At 37.8% G+C, this 17,830-nt stretch overlaps 1 protein-coding gene across 1 annotated transcript in view; it reads right to left on the bottom strand.

The window, feature by feature from the left end:
* LOC121414000 (translocation protein SEC63 homolog) overlaps nt 1–16,963 on the bottom strand; it is a 39,724-nt gene extending 22,761 nt beyond the window's left edge. Inside the window, exons 1-4 of the mRNA XM_041607034.1 lie at nt 16,803–16,963; nt 3,474–3,579; nt 1,607–1,721; nt 918–1,033 (exon numbers count right to left, since the gene is read on the bottom strand). Coding sequence (XP_041462968.1) covers nt 918–1,033; nt 1,607–1,721; nt 3,474–3,579; nt 16,803–16,920 — 455 coding nt within the window. The 5' untranslated portion in view covers nt 16,921–16,963. The remainder of the gene's footprint in view (nt 1–917; nt 1,034–1,606; nt 1,722–3,473; nt 3,580–16,802) is intronic.
* Between the last annotated feature and the right edge of the window lie 867 nt (nt 16,964–17,830).

Here is a 17,830-nt window from a genome sequence, read left to right as displayed (position 1 = left end):
CGCATCGCATCGACGCAAAAATAAAAGACTAAATTTTCCCCGCCTTCAATATTCGATGCATCGATGTTCGATCGAATTAGAGCTGTCGAACACCGGTTCTCAAAATAATCGATATGACTCAGGCTTAATCATCACCATCATCATTATCATCATCATAATCATCATCACCATCATATGACATTCTTATTGACACCGTCATCATCATCATAATCATGATCTCACATCATCTCACATCATCATCATCGTCACCGTCACATCATCATAATCATCATCATCATTCTCCTTACTATCACCATAACCACCACAAGCCATCAAATAAAACTTTGTCTATATACATGTTTAAAAGAGTGATAATGGCTATAATTCTCAAAGGGCAAATCTCAAAAGGTAGGCCAACTAATACCCCTTTCATAAACCCAATTATGCGGATATTATCCGCATAATTTGGTAAAATCGGAGCAGGACAAGATTTATCCGCATTATTTTGATGCTGCAATCATCCACATAATAGCAGCATCGGGACCAGATTTTGACTTTATGAAGGCATCTCCAAAGTAATGTGGATAATTGTCATGGTGCGGTCACAAGGTCATCCTTTTCCAACGCAACCCCAACGGAGGGGGCGTGTGCAGTTGTCATGACAATTATCCGCCTTTTTCAGGTCGGGTGCTTGTAAAAAAGTGTGGATTATTTTAGGAGTTTGTGAATGCAATTTTTATTGAATTATCCGCATTACTCTTAGGTGGATAATTGGAGGATGGGTTTCTGAAAGGGGTATTACATGTAGCTACCAAAGATACCGGAATTGGGGCATTGGATTGACTGCTTACAAATTTGCGATAAACTTTTGCACTCGATATTGATAGTAAGCTGTAATGAACCAGGACCCAGATGTGGGTAAAGTCCAATTGACTTACGCAGCATGAGCTTTAGCAATCTTCATGAACATGGAAGCATCACCGCCCTCTTTGTCAGGATGGTGTAACTTGCTGAGTTTACGGTACTGACGCTTGATCTCCGCCTCTGATGCTCCCTAAATCAATTGAAACAAGAGGGAGAAATGTGTGTTTTTAATCTATGTCCTTTTTAAAAGGCCACTGATTAGATTTCTAGTAACTAAGACAAAGCAAATTAGTAAGATACCATTTTGCAAGTATTAAGTTTTGAATACAAAAAATATTCAAAATAATCCATCATTCATTATATTGTTGAAAATGTTCCAAACTAACCTAAGTATCCTACTAGGGCTGATCTTAACTGAATTTTTATTCATTTCTAACCTCTAACTAACTAATTTCTAACTAAAACTAGAGAAAAATAATTAAAATAAAAAAGAGCTAATAATCTGGTGATGTCACACCAGCATGTGATTAAGGTCAGTTAAACATTTCATTTCTTAATAATAGGGACAGTGATTTTTCATTTACTTGTAAATCAAACTGGAGAATCATTTTTTATTCTTAACTTTTCCTTGATAAATTAGAAAAAAAAAATAAAATTAAAAACAAAACAAAAGTTTCATTTTCATAATTGTCATTCCTATACATGTATACACTGTACGATTGCATAAAAATAATTGCATTGGAATTCATCCACATCAACTCACCCTGTCTACTTGTAAAATTTCAAATGGATCATATTCAATATGGTCCCTTTCAACCTGGGAGGCTTTCAATGCTAATAGAATAAAGATGACCCATGCCACAAACAAAAATAGCCACCTGATAAAAAGAGAGAGGAAAAAGACAATCTTGAGTGCAATGTCTGTAAGTATACTTATTAAAAACATATTTGATTTGATTTACATGTACATTTATTTCCACATTCCAATAAAATCATATACAAGAGAAATCTTTTTTTTTTCTTTAGGATAACATAAGTTAATGATATAATTAATAACATATACATATATAAAATACAATCTAATCAAAATATACTTATACCTAATTAATTTCTTTTTTTTAATTGTTACAAAAAATAGCAGAAAAAAATCATACATATATACATATATCAACATAGTACATTTTGAAATGTGGGAGACCTTCATCTTAAACTGGGAGCTTGAAATTGATGAAGGTCTCAAAAGGAAAGGGGAAGGAAAATCAGACAAACAGTGCAATATTGTAAAGCTATTGGAACGAAAACAGCGATAGTTGGATGTATGGATGGATGGATGTGGTGATTTTTTTACCTGATTGCTAAGAAAGCATGAATGCTTGTAAGCAAGCAACCAGAGGACCAATGGCTTAAAGTCCCTTCCGAAGGACCTAGTACTGAGGATTAATGCCTTACCAAAGGGCACTAGCGCACCTAGTGGGAATCGAACCTGGGTCACCAGAATACGAATCCCCCGCTCTACCGACTGAGCTATCGCGCCTCCTATAGTTTACTCTTATTTCCTTTTCTTTCTAGATTCAATAAGCACAAAGAACATTTTATGAACATACACATGTATGGAACATGTATCATAATAAAGACAAGCTAAGATATTATTGTTCCATTACATGTATATTAATTCACTTTCTCTTCCAACTTTGATGTGCCAGTTTCTTTTGAGGGAGCCTAACATATTTACACAGAGCTTCATAATTCATTCATAATCAAAACTAAAGTATAAAAAATCAGTATAAAACACTGTCTTTCATAAGCAAATGATTGGAAAAGATAAACATAGGATTGAACATGAAAATTCAGATACAGAAAGTTCTGTAATTGTGGAAGATAAAAATACCAGCAAGTAAATATGTTCACATTTGAAAGAGATGAAAATTCAATCTGATCAGAGGATAAATACATTTGTAAGATACATGGACTCTAATAAAAAAAAAAATCTGCAGCCATTATTGTTAAAGGTGAAGTCCACCCCTGGAAATTGTTAATTTGAATAGAGGAAAATCAATCAAGCATAACACCAGAAATATCATCAAAATCAGATGTGGAATAAAAAAGTTATATTTTTAATTTTCACTTATTTTTAACAATATATATGCAATCAGTGACAAGCAGAGAGTAGATTATGTCCCTCACTGTCTCTTTTTTTTATTGTTTAAATTATACAATCTTTCAATATTTACTGATTTGACAAAGGTGACCAACTTGACATACCCATAAACTGTTAAAATAATGGTAATTCCACATGTTCTGGGAGGAATAAATGTTTATTTCATTGACAATGAGAAAATGAAAATTTCTCATATTTCACATAATAAAATACAAAAGTAATAGTGAGCAGTTAATGTCATCAGTCAGCTCATTTGCATACCAACCAGTATGCGCATATAACTGTTTAATGTGAAATTAAGCTAAACTTTAAAATGTCATAACTTTCTTATTTTACAACCGATTTTGATGAAATTTTCAGTGTTATGCTTCTTGGATTTTTCACCTTTTATTCAAATCAACTTTGTGCCGAGGTGGACTTTTCCTTTAAGAGTATTCATAAACAGCATGAATGGAAGGTGAGTGATTAATACCTGACAAAGTTTTTGACAGTGCTTGACGTGGTAGGGGCCTTGATCTGGGCCCTTTTAGATTCACACGGGTCACAGTGACACGCTTTCCGGACTTTCTCTGGGTCATCTATGGTGAGTAAGAAGAAAAACACAATAAATGAAAATATTTCATTTTTGTAGTTTTTTTTTAAACTTTCATTTCATACAAATATCTCAATTTCATCTGCTCGACTATTTCTCTCCTCTAGAACTTTGACAAAGTTTTGTCCACAAATAGTGCTGTAGCTCGGATCACCTTCCGAACTTAATCCCGCCGGGTTGAGCTGGTTCGGTTCGGAAAATATGAACCGGGCTTCATTGCCAAGCTCTCTCAACCCGGAAAATTAACCCGAATGCTATACAACTTGTTTCCGTCATCGTGATTAAACTAAAAAGCCATCTATTCACCTGCAACGCCTTTCAAATTTAGAGGCAGACTCAAGCCAAGCCTTACCGCTCATTCATAACTTTAAATAGGTCGTCCGGTCCGTCCATGCATGACGATTGGCCCTTGTACTTCTATTGCCCTTTTTACACAGGATTTTCTTAACCCCGGACTATCGCTAACCCCGTACTATCCTTAACCCCGTACTATTTTTTTTCCTTTTCACACATGCCAAATTGTTATTGCTAACCCCGGATAAGGAATGCTTGCTTTTTACACACGAAACTCGCTAACCCCGGACTAGTGGTTTTTGTAGATCATTCGTAGTACAAGTGCTTCACTCGCAATTTCCTTAACCCCGTACTATTTAAGCTTAGCCCACTTTCGTTTTACACATGCGATCTTAACCCCGTACTATTGCTCTTAGCACCGCAATTGGTGGGATAACCCTGCTTTTTTGCAGGGCCAAATAATCCCGTACTATAGGTGGGGTTAGCCCACTTTGCAAAAACGCTGTGTAAAACGAAAGTGGGCTAAGCTTAACCCCGTACTATAGGTGGGGCTAAATTGCCATTTAGCCCCACCAATAGTACGGGGTTAAGGAAATTTTAGCCTGTCTAAAAAGGGTATATGTAGCTGTGTTTTCTTCAGCCCGAGATAATCCAGCGAAAATCAATCTTTGCGAGCCACGTGCCCCTGCACTGCCCGCCCTGCGTCTATTCTGTGTACATGTGTGGCTGTGCGGCTGCACTGTAAAATGTGTGTGTATTGTGTGTCCATAATATACTAGTAGTGCCCAGTGCATGTTGAATGTGTGTATATGGAATCATGTGATTAATCACCTGGTCAGGAATGGTTTCAAGCACTTGCTTGATCGAGGGCCCCGATTGTCATGTTGACATTAATCTTCTTGGTTTTGTGAGCTACATGTAACTGTCATCGGAGCTGGCCATAAAGAAGTCCGAATGAGAATTATGTTTCCTTCGAGATGATTGTGATGACAAACAAATGATTTTTTTGTGCAAGGGTGAAATATACTAATCTGTTCGCCCCCCCCCTTGTGTGTGTGTTTTTTAAGGGGGAGGGGAGTGGACTGGACGAGTTCTGGTTAGTGTCGTGATGATTGCCAATTTTTATCTATTTTTGTATTTATCTATTTATTCATTCATTTATTTATTTATTCATCACTTGTGGGATGGAACACCCTATCAGCACATGCTGTTTTTCGTAGGGGGCCAATATTAAGGCTTATAAAGTTATAGTTTATTTCACGAATAACTTGGCTTCCATTTCAAAAGAAACCAAATAAATGTAGTCCAAAACATTCAGCACATGAAAATGTCATCCAACTTTTATTTGATTTTGTCGGTGATAACATGATGTAGCAATACACACTTATTTGTTTTTCTTTTGAATTTTGACAATCTTCCTTTCACAAATTCGTCTTTTACTGTTCGCTTTCACTTACGCAATTTTTCAATCGTCTGAATTAGGCCGGGTGGCCGACCGCTGTCTCGAAGTGACAAAGACCGAGAGAGAGAGAAAGAAAAAACATGACAGCATCGTGAGATATCTTTATTTTGACCGAGAAAGGTAGTGAGAGTAGGTGAAAGCTTGTTTGGGGTGAGAGACAGGGAGAGAGAGGGGGGAGGAGCATGGAAGAGATATGGGAAGGTAAAACAAAAGGGGGAGACGGATAAAATTTATTTATCCATGGCGGCAAAGTTAAGTGCCTTACAAAGAGTTCTTTGATAATTAGTCTGATTCGATGTTCAAATATATTGAGTGGTGGGGGTCATGAAAGACACAGCGACAGAAAGTCTGTTTTCCACTTCATCTATGCAATCATTTATCTTGGGGGTAGTTGTTTTTTCTTGTTTTTCTGATTTATTTGTATGGGGGGGCATTCAGGAAGTTCGCAAGGAAATTAATATTTTATCAAGAAAATATTTTTTTCTGATAATGAAGTCTGTTGTCTTTTATAATCACATGACGAAGAACAGTCTGTCTTCACTCTTCACCCTATAAGTGAGAACAGTCTGTCATTGTATCAGGCTGTCCGAGAGAGAAAAACCTGTTGTGACCAAATAATCTATCAAGTTTCATTGTCTATTGAATCGTGAATCTAATCTTGCAATTATAATTAATTACTTTTAACAATTTGCCAAAATAAAGCTTCGATTGTCAACTGACACTGTCGTGTTTCTCTGACAAGGGGGTTGGGTCTCTCGCTGCTCTCCGTTGCCGATTGTAGCCATCAAGATATATAAGTTAGAATTTCGATCAAACAACATCACTTTCTTCCAAATTTTGAAACTTTCGCTCACTTCATTCTGATTTTTTTAAAAGTTACTGTCAAATTGTCCACCATGGCCGAAACTTCTCAACGGAAAAATAAATCCGATGTTTGGAACCATTTTACGTTGGATCCAAATGATGGGTCGTTCGCCCTTTGTAATCATTGTGGGGTTCGAAGGGCTAGGGGTAAAAATTCTCGAAATAGAGGGACAACTGCTCTCATTAGGCATCTCAAACAATGCATGGCAATGCCAAGGAGTGGTGATGCAAGAGTAGAACGGGATCCTCCAAGTAATAATTCATCTAGAGTACAAGCTTCGGGCTCATCAAGAAAGCAACAATTGACTCTTCAAGAGACTGTTGCCCGGCGGAACAATTATAGCAATGATAGTGACAGAGCTAAAAACATACACCGCGCTATCGGAAAAATGATAGCCATTGACATGAGACCATACTCTGTCATCGACAGCGATGGATTCAGAGAACTTATCAAAGTTATGGATGGCAGGTATAGCATCCCATCGAGATGGTTCTTTTCCGAAAAAGTGATACCTGAGATATATTCAGAAGTGAAAGACGCTATAAAGATCGATCTCTCGAAAGCTCTTCCCGGGATTAGCTTCACAACCGACATGTGGAGGTCTCACCAGAACATAGAGTACATGGTGGTGACATTTCATTGGACAACTCTGAAGGATGAAATGGTAAGTAATATATATCTATTATGCTTTCAGCTAATTTTCCTCGTTTTCGTTTATTTTTTATATTCCACCATTACTTTATATAGACCTATACAATTAGCCTTGTTTAAATCAAATACCTTTCAATTATGCTCGCCTGCAAAAAGGGGAAAATGTCTGCCTTGCTATATATGTACATCAAATAAATAACATTCAAACATGCACGTTTTTATGTGACGTAAAACAAAAATCCAGGTTTCTTATTAAGTAGGCCTATTTAATAATAAATTTTCTGTCATAACTTATCATTACTCCCATTCATAAATAAAAACTATTTATCATCATTTTCAATAGTGAATTCTATTCGCATTTAATGGTGTCTAATTTTGCTGCCCGTTCAATATTATTATTTACGTATTAATAATTTGATTATCTTTAATTTTCTTTCAGTTCCAGAGAAGACAAGCTCTTGTTAGCTTGGAGGAATTCGCAGAGAAGGCAACATCAAAGCACATTCGAGATCGCTTGACAGCTATCGCCAATGAGTGGGTACCCGCCAACAATCAGCTACTATTCGGCTCAAGCGACAACGGAGCAAACATCCGCCGAGCCCTCATCGACTGTACGAAAGAGAACATGATACGGGGATGGGTACCGTGCATCGCCCACTGTCTCAACCTTGTGATGAAGGGAGGCATCGACACCCAACGTGCTGTAGGAGATACGATTTCGGCGTTGCGAACGTTGGTGTCGAAAGTCAACAATTCTCAGCCTGTCAAGCGGCGATTCGACGAGTTGCTAGGCATCCACTACCCAAATACCAAGCACGTCAAATTGACAAGAGATGTGGAAACTAGATGGAACTCCACCTTGACGATGTTGGAGAACATCACCTCACAGCGGGATGCGGTCGAAGCACTGGCCAATGATAGGGTGATGACTCCGTTTGCAGATTTTTCAAGACCACGGGCATTCCAGCACTGGTCTGACGCTCTTGACATCATTTCAAGGGTTGTTGCCGCCCTCAAGCCAGCAGAGGAGGCAATAAAATTAGCGTCACAAGACGATTGTAGCGTTTCATCATTTCTACCCATGGTTAAAGGGCTGGCGAAGCAGCTACAGCTTCTGCAGGATGCTGGGGAGGTAACAGGGGTCATAAGCATGGTTGAAACGTTCCAGAATCTATGGGAGAAACGGATGAGATGGATGATGTCTCCCAAGCCAACATCCCGTATTGACTACTTAGAGGAAGAGACGATCATCGCTACTTTCCATGCCGCTACCGTTTTGGATCCCAGGTAGGACACTTGATCAATAATTATTTAGAACTTTAAAAAAATGGATTTTCATTTCATGCTTGAAATGCATCAATGGTCCGCTCAGTTTGATGATTTTAAGGGGAGCTTTCATTTTCTTCAACTTCAAGATGTTTAGACGTGAAAATAAAGAAAGGGGGATCACATCAACTTTATGAATATTTAATTAAGTGGAATAAAATAAATGCCAGTGTTTCTCATTATTTGTTTCATTTTAGGTTTAGACTCACAGGCCATCATGAGTTTAAAATTTTTAATTGTCTCTCCATGAAAATTACATATCACTTCTCTTTATTTTTATGCATTAGGTACAAGATGAAGTTCGCTCCAAGGGATGAAATCTTCCGGAACAAAATCAAGGAGGCCATCTCGACATCAGTTGTTGGACTCTCTGACAATGAGAAGAATCTTGACGATGTCGTCGAACTTTCCGATCCAGATACCCCTGAACAAGCCACCCAGTTGCCTTCACACTCGGATCGTCCAAGCTTCATGTCAGCAATGGAGGCTGCCATGATGGAATCATCTCCATCTACCTCTGAAAATGAAGATGAGACCCCTGCTCAAAGTGACATCAAAAAGTCAATTGCCCACGAATTGGAAGTATATCTCCAGCAGCCAGTTGCAAAACTCGACAGCAACGTTTTGGAGTATTGGAGCAGTCGCAGACAAACCTTCCCCAACTTAGCGCCAGTTGCTGCTGCCTACCACGCTTGCCCACCATCCAGTGTCACTGCAGAACGGATGTTTAGTGTCGCAGGTGACATCGTAACAAAAAAAAGGTGTTCGTTAACTCCACACAACCTGCAGCGACTCGCCATGATAAAGGTAAACAAGAACTATATTGAATAATGCGACTATAATCTCAACTCGCAACTTCGGACAATATAACTTGGAACCGTATTCTTCATGGTACATGTACATTACAGATGTCATAATGATTTAATTCTTGACATCGAACATGATTCATATTTATAATCCCAGTAACTTATTAACTTAAAGGGGAAAAAATATCACACTCGCGAGGTAGCTAATGATTTTGAGGAATTAATTGATGTGTCCTTTACTATCTTAAATATTGCCAAACATAGCTAAATGTGTATTCATTATCATGTTTTTGTTTTAAGAAAGTTAAAATCTCACCGCTGTCATTCATGCTTTTATTTTTGAGACCATATCGGATGCGATATACCGCCTGTATATTATGTTAAATGAGTACTATTTAGATTAGAAAACCACAGGGGCCGCGAAACGGGGGAAGGCAGCGCACTTTTATTTCCAAACCGTGTACAAAAACGTAAAAATGACCATCTGATTTTGATGTTTTTGCATGGTCACCCCCTCCACTTCAAAAACCGTTCCGCTGCCCCTGAACAAGTTTCAGATTATCATTCATGCAAACTGATACTAAAATAGTGATTTAAAAACTTTTTATACTTATAGTTATAGTGATTGATTTTTTTTGTTCTTATTGGAGCATGTAAATCGGACTAAATCCCCAATCATTTTGAATAAAAAGACGTGAAAAAAAAAAACCATACATCGAATTATTGAATTTGGCAACGACGATCATTGCATTATGGGAGCCATCACATTAGTTATTCATACATGTAATATCCTGAAAATAAATATCTCCTATTATCATAGCTAAGTTTCGTGTAATCCGGAATTGAAGCAGAATGATTGTGATTTGATAAATTTACCATTATTACGCAACAAACAACACAATTTGTTTACATTTGTAATTTTTTTTTTCGTTGATTTTTTTTACCTTTCGTTATTAATCATTTGTGGCATGCTATTAAAATGCAAATTCAGAAGAAAAAATCAATATAATAGACGAATTTTCAGAATATGAGTTTAATGAAGTGCCCCCAGTACGTTTGTGTGTATGCGTGGGACGTATTACAAGTTGGTGTGCGATTTTGAAATTGAAAGAGGTGGTTAAAATTGCTATAGGGATAGCTTCGAATGAATAAAAAAAAGGGAGAGAGTGAACTTGGTATAATTCTGAGTCTGAGAATGACAGGTTCTAATATAGAGGGGATGGGAAGAATCCTGACTGAGGCTAATTGTAAAAAGGCATACAAAGCAAGGAAATCAAATACCTCCTTTTTAAAAACAAGTGAGGTCTCTTTCCCTTTATTCAATGATCCAATCATCCCACAGATGTCTCTTTCATCAAAATAAACATTCTCATTCACTATCGATTTTTTTGGTTTCGATGTTGTGCCCGGAAGTAACTAAAATCCCCCCACCCCCTCCCCTGCGTTACATTTACGGCTTCTGTTTATTTAAAGTGTGACGGAGTGAAGAAAGCAATGGATATTGAAATCAAGAATTTGAGAGAGAGAGCGAGATGTGAGGGTAAGAGGGGATAAAAATTCATTATCATGCAAAGTTTTAAAATTTGTACAAGAATGTTTTGAAAGAAACTGAAGAAAAAGAAGACCAGGCAAGATTTCAAAAGATATGAATGTTATTCCATCTCATTTTATTTTGATATCGTGGAGAATATTGCAACAAAATGAACAAATAAATATTACCTATACAAAAGAAATAGGAATACATGTTGAACATTAATGGGATTCTTTCTTTCTCCAGAGCGAAAGATGAAAAGTATACAATATATCCCGATGCTCTTCCTCGTCTTATTTTTTTTTCCAAACTATATTTCAATAATTTTGTGATTGGTTTAGTTCATTGACTTAATTCACGATGAAAAATCCCCTTTCCAATTTTCTGATCACTAATAGCTATTAATAAAGTATTGAAGTACCCCAAAAGCCAAAACCCATTTCTAATCAACTTTGGCTTCATTCCACTGGAATTTCCATCGCCCTTGTTTATAATTTATTGACAAAAACAATGTCTGGAGAGTATCTGGAATTAGGTCACCGCGAAGAATAATTTCGACAGCCGGGTATTATAAACAATGTGGTTTCGGCTTTCACACATTCCAAGCATGTTGGCCTTTCATTCAAGACCATGTGCTTACGGCCAGAGAGTGACTCCTGTAATTGACAGATGAATGAACCAATCACAGCTCGCAAAGACTAAAGTTAACCTTTATTGGGTGTGTTGGTGCGATCACGGATGGGAGTGGTCGTATTTCTACTGGCCTAGCGCTCAGCCAATGGCTGATGAACGGAGATGCTACGTACACATACGTAGGTCCATGGTTGGACCATCATAGCGAGGGCCAGGGCGGGAGCGCAGGTGCGCAGCGGATGAGGAAAAAAGTCGAATACGGTGTTGACAGTATAGTAGAGAGTTTGATGATAGATTAATTATCAAGACAGAGTATTGGCACGTGGCGTATAAACAAAAGATAAGATTTTCGGGCGTGTGTTTTCTTTTGAGGACAAGGTCAGAGGGGTGATGTCAGCCACAGTAGTTACTGTCAAAAAGGTCAAAACATAACATTTTTTGCACAACGCACATCAAATTAAACTGGTCCGGGTTACCGAACCGAACCGAGACGGACTTTGATTCTTATAAAATTTCCGAGCCGATTTCGGGCCGAGTTGAAGGCTCCGAGCTACAGCACTGTCTATAAAACAAGGTCAACCTATTACGACGAGGTCCATGTATAAGTTTAAGCACAGCGCACACTTGTGGAATTGTAAGATCGTGATACCTACCAAACCCTCTCACCTCGATCACAATCTTAGTTTTCGTGTTGAGCAATATGGGTCAAGTTCCGAATCTTGCTGCTTCTTTGACTTTTTCTTTGGTCATTACGATTTTTAGAATCTAAAAGAATAAGTTAGGCAGATCTGAAAAAAGTAAATTAATGTGACTGTGTAAGAAGCGCTTATTTCATGTATTTTGGATGCCCAGCCATGTCATGACTAGCAAAGTCAACTCGGGTCCAGAATTCATCTTTGATTAGAAGATGATTTTCAGTTTCTCACACTCACACTAGTGCGAAGTTAACCTCGCACTATGAACATGATTACACAATGGATTTTGAGAACTTGGTACACATCGCTTCATAACAGAAGTAATGTTAGCCGAAACTCAGTAGGATCTACTCACCAAGAACCTTCCAGACAAGTAGCTATATTTAGTATTTAGTCTAAAAATTTTACAAATAACAAATAATAATTTAACTATGAAAATCAGAAAAATAGAGAATTGAATACCACGGTCTTGTCAGAGGAGCTTCCAGAGCCTCTGATGGTAGCGCTAATAAAGTTCACAATCTCAATTCAGCTTGTCGGTCGGTAGTTTTATAAGTTTGTATAAATTCATTTTATGCAGAATTATTTTTACTATTCAATAAAATATGGGCACCAATAAATGCAATACCTTCAAAATCATACTTGTAGATTAGCACTGCCGATGATAGCACTACTTCATCTCATCATCATCATCTGCTATAATCTTCAAAGGGCTCTGTAGCCTATCTCGAAGATGAAATTAGACTTGGATGCACGTTATGAGGAGTGAGGTATATTTTCAAGGTGATTTTGCAGGAGCTTTTGGAAGCTGTCAAGTGCAAATGCATTTACTATTTGAAGAGGGAGTTCATTCCATTCAGGGACAGATCGTTGGGCTAAGGCATATTTGTCAATATTAGATAGCCAAGACAGATAGCCAAGCGCGATTGGTCCATAGCGCGTCACGTGATATGATCGAAATCAATGTATTTTCCCAGCCGGTCCACCTTCGATGAATATATTGACCAACCGGTCCATGAATATATTTTTCTACGTGTATGGCGCCCTCTTGTGGATTAGATGTTACCATGCATTATCGGCCTGCCTTGGGTCCTGGACCTGGACTGGACTCGAACTTAGAGTTAGATCTAGGGCTAGGCCTAAACAAAGTTGATTTGATTATAAAAGGGTCACTGCGCTAGACTAAAGTTACTAGATCAAGATCTAACATTAGATCTATACCAGTTCAATCAATCACTGTGAATATCATAAACAACAGACTGCACATATATATCGTTAGGCCTAACTTTATCTTCATTATTAGAGGCTATCTAATATAACAGATATTGACTGATGGGATGAGTAAACAAAAATTCTTTGGACCGCCTAAGGGATTAATATTTTCCCTCGTGATCATATTTTCCCTCAGCGCTGTGCGCTTCGGGAAAATACAACTCCGGCGGTCCAAAGAATGTTTATATTACACACCGCATCAGTCAATATCTGTATAATATTGCCTCTTGGACGATATGTCTGAAAGCACTTGTTGTGATTTCTCCTGGTGACAGTGGTGCTTAAAGAAAACAATTTGTCTTGGGGTATTGCAGCAAGGTTATTCACTATCCGGTACACCATGCCGAGTCTGCTTACAGTGCGTCATGAATACACAATAGACCACTTCAGCTTGGTTGAGAACGCTGGTTACGCTGCTAGTTCTTCGGTTATCAGCTAGAACTTAGCGAGCCACTTGCCTTTGGATTCTTTCCAAATTCTGTGTATCCATGACTAGTAGAGTGAGGATACCAAACACTGCAGCGGTACTCTAAGTGAGGGCGTAAAAAGACTTCTTCTTCTTGTGTTACGCCTGACAAACCTATCTGTTGGGTTACTTTCTTGCAGATCAGTGAGGTATGTGTTGACCATTTGAAGTCGTTGGATAGAGTAATTCCAAGATATTTCCCACTCTTGCAGAATTAAAAAGCAGTGGACATGTATATGCACTCTCTTCCAGTCCTTCGGAAGAACTCCAGATTTCAATAAGTTTAAGATGTAGGTGAGAACAGTACTTACTTCCGATATTCAGAGCTGAAAGAGGTCTGGTAATAAGTAAATAATTTCCATTTATAATAATTTTTTTATTCTATTTTTTCATGACATTAATATTCAACATTTGTACTACGAAAATAAACATGATTTTTATTTGATTCAATGATTGTATTTTGTTTTGGTCCAATGATGCTCAAGTGTCTGATATTTTGGCACTTAACTCTATAATCAACCTTCAAATTATTATCTGTTAAATAATATTTTTTCAGAACAAAGTCGCGCACAGCTGAGCGAAGATGTCTGATGTTAAGAGCCAAAAGAGGTCTGTTTTGTAAGTGAATGATTTCTAATTCTATATCAAAATTAATGATAGTAATATAATAATCAAAATCAGCATTTGCACAGCAGAAATAAGTTGTTTTCTCAACAATCAAGCAATTATCCTGAGATTTAACAGCAATCCTGTATTTTAGGGGTCTAAATTATTTCAGGTTGCTAACTTCAGTTCAGGCAACAGCTTCACGACCGCTGTTAACGCCACGGTAGTTCAGTAATGCGTACGTACGTGCCAGTATGGCAGGCCGTTAATGCCATTATTATAGGACTTTATTTAGGCATTATTATTTCTTCATTCTATAACCCCCCCGCGCCATGACAAGTAACGCTGATTACCGTTGGTTTGATATACCATTATACTCTTCATTCTTCACCCATAAGTGCTCAGATATACCCCCTATTATGCTCCAAATAATAAAACCCCCTAGAACCAAGGCGTGCTGCATGGCATTATTGCATACCCCCAACCCCCCGGCCCGGCCATGACTAGTCCCGGGTCACGTGACACCCCGACGGCTTTAGGTATACCGTTATTCTATACCACCCCCCTGGCCCCTGTATATCGCATGATAGTTACCCCATTGGTAAATATAGGCACTTGAGATGAAAATTAGGAAAGACTGTTCCAGCATCTTTGATAGACTCACAATGAGGCCCAATATCTACGATTCACAAAACTGTTTGAATTTTCAAATTCCGATATCTAGAAGTCGAGTTATTGTCATCTTTGTGATGAAAAAACAGGGCTTTTTGTGGACAAAAGAAGATTGCAAAATCTTATTATTTTCTTTGTTTTGGGCATGGCACATTTATAACACATAGCTTATGGGGAATTGTACAATCTTTTAATATATCTTAAAGTACTCAGATTGATTTGACATATTGGCATATGTCTTTGGTTCAAGGGCAACTACCCCTGGACAATTACCCCCCCCCCCCGGACAACTATACTGTAAACCTATGCCTATTTCGGGGGTAATTGCCCTGTGGTAGGTTTGTGCACAGGGTAAACATGACTTGATATTGATTCTCTTTGCTTGAACATTAGAAATTAAGTTTTCAATGAATATAATTTGTCATCAAAGAAGAGAATTAAAATAATAATCTTAGGATTTCTTGAAAAAAATAAAAACAGATTGATTTCAATTGTCTATTATCTCATTATTGTTATTGTGGTCTCAATAAAATTGTTGATATTATTATTGTCTCATCATCGTTTCATTATTGTCCAAATTTTTATTATGATTATTATTATTATCATAATAATAATTATTTTTGCTTCATTAATATTATTTTCTAAATAATTATTACAATAACAATTACTATCATTATAGTAATAATTGTTATAATTATTTCATAATTATTATTGAAATGATAATTATTATTGTCTCAAAAATTATAAAGCCTTTAATTATAATTATGAAAATTACCCTGCCCGATCGTCAAGTCAGATTCGCAAAAGCCTCACGACACTCAAATTTGAAGCTCATATTCGGAGTCTCTCTATAGACCAAATTCGATTAAAATTTCACAAAATGTTCTTAAATATATAAATTTATTAATGACCAAAGTTATCAAGAGATCTGATGATTATAAGAAGGAAATTTCAAGCAAAGAAAAATAAATACCTCGATATTAGGTCCTTCCCTCGCAAGAAGGTAAGTGTAACTCTGTGTTATAGTATTTCCGACGTTTACCGAAGACGTTCGAAGCAACTGCAAGAACTTTTGACCAATCAAAATCATGGAAATAAAGGAAGAAAATGACTCTGTCTTTTCGGCCAAAATCCGAATGCAACTCCAGCACTCGGCCGAAGTGCCGAGCGGAGCGAACTGTGTGTGTTAGACATACGCCTGCCATTCACTGCAATGCAAAAATCGACATCTAGCGCTTTGTCCGTGCGATCGCGCGCCCGACTGAAGTGCCTAGTAAATACAACTTTACATCTAGGCGTGTAGCTGTATAGTCCTATACTATAGTATAATAATGGCATTAACGGCCCGCCACACCCGTACGTACGCACTACTGAACTACCGTTAACAACGGTCTTGGAGCTGTTGCGAATAGCCTGAAGTTAGCAACCTAAAATAATTTAGACCCCTAAAATACAGGATTGCCGATTTAACGTTAGGATGCGATTTAAAATTAAATCATCCAAAATTGATTGTGGACGTGTCGTGGTGCACAACTTCCTTTATTTTGCCCCTGCGTCCGAATTTTTGCAAAAAACTTATCCTGTGTGCAGCGAATGTATTGACTCCTTTGACTTTCTAAAGACTCGATGAGCACGGCACATCACATCACAACTGCAGTGCAGACAGTCATCATCACAACACAGCTCACTCAGCCGGCTGCCACAGCCACTCTCTCGTTTAGTTCCTCCGATGTTCGGAGATCGGCCCGGGGTCCGGGGACGATATGCTAGCGCTCAGATTCACGATTATGATGATAACGTGTCTTTTGACGTGGGAATGAAAGGCCACCGCCATACGGCAATCGGTAGATTCATCACACTCACAGTCGCTTTCTCTATAACTCAGTTATATGTGCAAGGCAGAATTCAAATTAACAGATTACATACTCACCCTTTTTGTGCTTAGAAGGCCATAAGTAATACGTCAATGGAAAAAGGACCAGTGCATAGAAAGAAACCAGAAAATAAAGGGAAGTTCCTCCCGACTCGTCGTACTCAAACTTGGCCATCTTGATCTTCTCTAAATTGATAACGCCATCTACGAAGGAAAATAAGAAAGGAGCCGAAAACCCGTGCCGTATTTTTCGAGGGTTTAGTCAGGATCGAGGAATTAAGAGAATCTGAGAAGAATAAGTAGAAAAGGGAGAAGTAATCTGTCGCGTAGCTACAAGGGGGGGGCCGCCCCCCCCAAAAAAAAAGGGGGAGAGAAAGAAAGAAAAAAGGGAAAGATAGAAGAAAAAAAGGAGAGGAAAATAAGAAGAGGAAGACGAGTGAATAAAATAAGGTGAGGGGAAGAGCTTTCAAACAAGATCTTCCATGGCACTATATACAATTAACAAATTGATTTTTTTTCAAGTGCTCTGTAAAATGTTAGTTTTATAGTCTAAATATCAACATTTTCAGCTCACGCTGCACGCCGGGTCGGCATTATTTGATTTACCAAGTTTCTTCTTGTATTCCATAAAGTTCTCAAAATATGAGTCCATTTCAGATGTGATTGTCAAAACCAACGCCTATCAGCTCGTGCTGCGCGCTCGAAATTTGATTGGTGAGTTATGTATATTCAATAACAAGCTCCCTAAAATCCCATTTCATTACAGTTTATTAGAAAAATCAGCTCGCGATTTGCGTTTGCATTAATGTTAAAATGTATTAATTCATGCGTCCTATTTATAACTATAAAATGCTTAAAATGTCTAGTTTTCAAGCCTCAATGAACAACAAATTTCACGCTCTCATCATAGTGAGCATATTAGATTAAAAAAAGAAAATTACATTTTCATGAATAGTCCTAATAACTAAATCGAACCTTGTTTAGAATGGAGTACGGTTTCATCTCGCGCTTAGGACGAATAAATAGGACGACAGTCATCATTTTTATATATTTTCATGATGACAAAGCGTCCTTGTCCCGGTACT

Source organism: Lytechinus variegatus, chromosome 4 (assembly GCF_018143015.1).
Source record: "Lytechinus variegatus isolate NC3 chromosome 4, Lvar_3.0, whole genome shotgun sequence".
In the NCBI taxonomy this organism is placed as follows: domain Eukaryota; kingdom Metazoa; phylum Echinodermata; class Echinoidea; order Temnopleuroida; family Toxopneustidae; genus Lytechinus; species Lytechinus variegatus.
This window is presented reverse-complemented; position numbering and strand designations above follow the sequence as displayed.